General features: G+C 35.6%; 1 protein-coding gene across 1 annotated transcript in view; it reads left to right on the top strand.

Annotated features, from left to right (window-relative positions):
- Nucleotides 1-4,249, top strand: part of Rnf11 (ring finger protein 11) — a 21,433-nt gene extending 17,184 nt beyond the window's left edge. Inside the window, exons 2-3 of the mRNA XM_005353577.2 lie at nucleotides 1,205-1,374; nucleotides 2,376-4,249. Coding sequence (XP_005353634.1) covers nucleotides 1,205-1,374; nucleotides 2,376-2,547 — 342 coding nt within the window. The 3' untranslated portion in view covers nucleotides 2,548-4,249. The remainder of the gene's footprint in view (nucleotides 1-1,204; nucleotides 1,375-2,375) is intronic.
- The last annotated feature ends 355 nt before the right edge of the window (nucleotides 4,250-4,604 follow it).

Genomic DNA, 4,604 nt, shown 5'->3' with positions numbered 1-4,604 from the left:
ATTCTTTAAAAGGTGGGGAGAGGAGGACCTAAGGTTATAGAAAAAACAGAAATATAGTTTGTTTTTGGACCCAAGTTAAAGCAGTAAGCTAAGTATTGTCACTTGGAAAAGAAATGCTGATTGCAATTTGCATATAGTTTTCTTTTTCCTTTATTGCTCCTTAGTCTAAGACATTAATTTTTTATAACATTTTGTAAAATTCTGATGTTACATGATACAGATTACAGAAATATGAGTACCTTAAATTTTCAATTTTGTTTTGTTTTTTAGTTTCTCTGAATTCCTGGCTGTCCTGGAACTCATTTGTAGACCAGGCTAGCCTGGAACTCAAAGAGATCTGCTTGCCTCTACCTCCCGAATACTGGGATTAAAGGTGTGCCACCACTGCCCAGCAGATTTTCAATAATATATCTTGCGATGTTTGAGTTGGAATTATATGCCTGGGGTGCAGATTACTGTGTTAGTCCGAATGCAAAGTATTCTTTTGTATTCTTAGAAATGGTTATGTGGAGATATGAACCCAAGGGCCTTTCCATTGAGTACTAGCCAGTCTGCCCGTTTGTTTTCACAAATTACCCTACTGATGCTTTATGCAGACTTTTGAAGGCCAGTGTTTCTACTAATTAGTGATTTAGATTTCATAAACTGATAATTATCTTTTTGTGCTGTTTCCTTGTATATAGGAAATGATTTATTGGTAAATATTTAAGGGTTATACTTTTTGAGGTAGGAGAAGGTGGCAAAAGTGAGCAGTAGAACCTATACAGGGTAGAGTTTACCTTTAATCCCAGCAGAGGCAAGTGAAGTTGGCCACATAGAGAAAACTTGGATTAAGCCAAAAAAGATGAAAAGAAACAGAAGCAAATATAGACATAGCCCTTGTCAGGTTTTATAAATTTACTTTCACTATATTTTGTCAAAATCTCAAGTATAGCCCTGGCTGGCCTTGCTTCTTCAACCTCTGTTGGGATTAAAGGTGTGTGAAACCATATCTGGCTCCAGTACATCTTTGTTGATTTTGAAATGCTATTCTGCAGTTCAGAGCAGAAGTGTCTAAGGTCAGTGAGATACAGTCAAAACTGTTGCATGATTTATCCAGCCTCCTACTTTTCTCAGGGCCCATTTTCCTTCTTTAGCTAAGTAATTTAATATACCCCAGAAAATGGGTTTTAAAATAATTTTTTCCTGCACTTTTCATATTTAGGAACAAGTTCCCGTTCCTGTCTATCATCCAACACCTAGCCAGACTCGGCTAGCAACTCAACTGACGGAAGAGGAACAAATTAGAATAGCTCAAAGAATAGGCCTTATACAACATCTGCCTAAAGGAGTTTATGACCCTGGAAGAGACGGATCAGAAAAAAAGATCCGAGAGTAAGTAGTAAATTTATATTGAAGATTTGTGTAGCTTTTTTCTTTTTGATGATACTGGAGATTGGACCTAGGTGTCCACCACTAAACAGTGTCAGTGGTAGGAGAGAATTCTTTCATAACTTCTGAAAGGAATTTTTTTCAAGCCTAATGAGGAATTTCACTGTCTTGAGATCTAATAGGAACAGCTATTTTGAGGAATATCAACAGAGATCATCCAATTTACTGTGTTAATGTTTGTCTATATAGCACCATTTAATTAATACTAGCACTGGCTTTGAGCTAGTACTCTAGAGTAGGTAGAACTGGATTTCTTCTTAGACTATAGAAAAGTGCAGTGGACTTGAAAGTGTTAAGACAGTTTTAACTTAGAGCATCAATGTGAGTAGACCAGAATTAGTCATTCTGTTTTTGCTCTGTTTTTGGGTCAGTCTTTTACTATATAGCCCTGACTGGCCAAACTCACAGAGATTCTTGCTTCTGTCTTCAAAGTACTGGAATTATAAGCGTGCACCACCATCACAGGCCCAGTCATTCTCTTTTTACATATAATGAATTTAATATAATGAATATACTCCTGTTTACCCTGAACTCAGTGCAAGGACACAGTTGACTTGATTTCCTACCTTAAGCATCATACTAGATGTGTCCTGTAATGTAACTGTTTTCAGGCACAAAATGAGTTTGACCCTTAATGTAGTTCTCTTTGCTCAGTTAGTTGCTCTCAAGGCTTATAAATTAACAAGAGATCAAAATAAAAGAATATTGATGGATCAGTGCATGTTAGGAAAATTTCAGTTTGCATGCTTTGGTAATGAGTTAACGGGGTAGCTTTAAAATTTTATACTTTTAAAAAATTTTTAAAAATTTATTTTATAAAAGATTTATATTTTGGTTTGTATTTTGCTTGTATATGTGTGTGTGCATTTGGGTTAACCCTGTCTTTGTAAATTCTGGAATAGGCTACTTAATGAAAATTTCTGATTTCTTCCTTGTCCCCACAGGTGTGTGATCTGTATGATGGACTTTGTTTATGGGGACCCAATTCGATTTCTGCCGTGCATGCACATCTATCACCTGGACTGTATAGATGACTGGTTGATGAGATCCTTCACGTGCCCCTCCTGCATGGAGCCAGTTGATGCAGCACTGCTTTCATCCTATGAGACTAATTGAGCCAGGGTCTCTCGTCTGACTTCAAGTGAACCATCACTTTTGGTGGTTTTGATCTTTTGTCACTGAGCCCAAAGAGCCAGGGATTAGGAATTAAGATCATGCACAAAAGTTTCCTAAAAATTCCTGGATGGCTGCAGATGTTGAGGAAAGTATGTGATATTTTAGAAACTTACGGGGGAAAGTAGGATGGATCGTATTTTTATGTAAAGCCTTGACCCAGTGTTTATAATTGTTATTAGACCTCGTTCTTGCTCCACTACATAGGAATTGTGTAAAGTGTAACAGCAATTGTACATGTTTAAATTGTGTGTGTTTGAAGATTAGGAAAAAGATAGTTGTTATTTTTCCTAAATGAGATAAGTTTGTTCTCCCTTCCATCCAAATTCTTTTCTGAAGAGTTACTGGCATTTGGGTCAAGGTTTTATTAAAAGCTACATTTTATAACACTGGCACAAAAAAAAGTAGTTTTAAGCTTGTTTGCACAGTTCTTTTTTTCCATTGGAAATGGAATTCATTGCCTTAGGTCTTTTTAAATAGTGTATTATTATCGTTGGGGCTGGCTCTATGCTTGAAAACCAGTTTATTTATAACCTGTTGTAAGTGCTATATTCTGTTTGCAGTTAGGAAATGCAGAATTCAAAGTGATCTCCTAGCTTGTAAGCAAACTGAGATGCACTATCCCTTTTCTATTAAAAATGAGCTGATGTGTCAGGAAACCAACGCAAGCAAAGTGGATTTGATATCCCCTTCCTTGTGTGTCTTATCTTATTGTTTTGGTTGTTAATATGGTAATAATTGAAATTCAAGTTGAAATTTAAATATTAATATTTCTGATTTGTTGAGCTTTGAACTATGCCACCATGCTTATGTAAAAATGAAGGTGGCACCATGGTGAAACTTAACAAGAAGTAGTGTTTCAGCTCTTATCAGTTTTGATTCTCTTTCCTGTGACCTCTTTCCAGGCTGTCTGGAACCATAGCAAAAGGATACTGCATCTCTCGTTACTGTAGTGCCGAGGTTATTGAAGTTACAGAAACACATCCAGTCTGTTTCTTAGAAAGGTGTCTGTTAAGTCTTGCTAGGTGACTGACAAGAAAAGTAAATGTGTTTCATGTTTCGCACACCAATGCAGCAGGATTTGTATAACCATATGACTTCATAGTTGTGATCTCAAAGGAACTTCTTCCCTTTTTCTTGCAATTAATGTAAGAATACTCTAAGTCTCTAAACTTCTGAAATGTTAGAGGTAGAGATGGTCTAGTAAAGATGTAATGTTTATCCATTTAGCATGTGTTTATTTCTCCTTCTGTTCTCAAGGTGATTTGTTCCTTCAGCTCAGTGATACCATAGTCAAAAATGATGAGCAGCAGTGCTCTCCACCTAACAGATCAAATGATTCTTTTATATTGTGTTGAGTATTTGACTAACACTTTTTACATTGAAAAGGTTTTTGAAAGTTCTTCATAATTGCATCATAGAAGAAATTGTGTCATAAGTAGTCAATTGATATCCAGCTGAAACATTCATATGTTGCTTAATTTCCCGACAAACCCCATGATGGAAAGACTTAAAAATGAACTTGGAAAATACTGAAATTAGATTTATCAGGTTCTGTTAAATTGTTACATATGTCTTGCTTAATTTCTGTTTATTAATTTATATCCACCCAATTATAAAGTAAATTTGGAGGAAACAGCTGAAGTTGTGCTATATTTTCAGTGATCATTCTTTTTTAATCCTTATTTTCTAATTATACACATTTGTGTCATCAAGTATTATAGTCAGACTTTTTTCCTAGCTTCTCAGAGTTAGTAAATGAACTTTTCCCAGTTGTCTTTTATGATGCAGTCTTAGGTTGAAAAACAAAAACAAACTGCCACCTCTGGTGCTCTTGGGCCATCCTCTCTTTAACTTCATTCTGCACATTCCTTGTTAAGAACCATCAGTTTTGGAGTCTACTAAGTTGTTAAACTTTATAATATAGCCATGAAGGGCCTAAAGTTCAGACTAGTTACATGTTTCCCAGAATATCTAATTTAAAAAAAAATTACACGAAA

The sequence above is a fragment of the Microtus ochrogaster genome, chromosome 10 (assembly GCF_000317375.1).
Source record: "Microtus ochrogaster isolate Prairie Vole_2 chromosome 10, MicOch1.0, whole genome shotgun sequence".
Classification (NCBI taxonomy): domain Eukaryota; kingdom Metazoa; phylum Chordata; class Mammalia; order Rodentia; family Cricetidae; genus Microtus; species Microtus ochrogaster.
The sequence above is the reverse complement of the archived record's forward strand: the minus strand, read 5'-3'. Positions and strand labels throughout refer to the sequence as shown.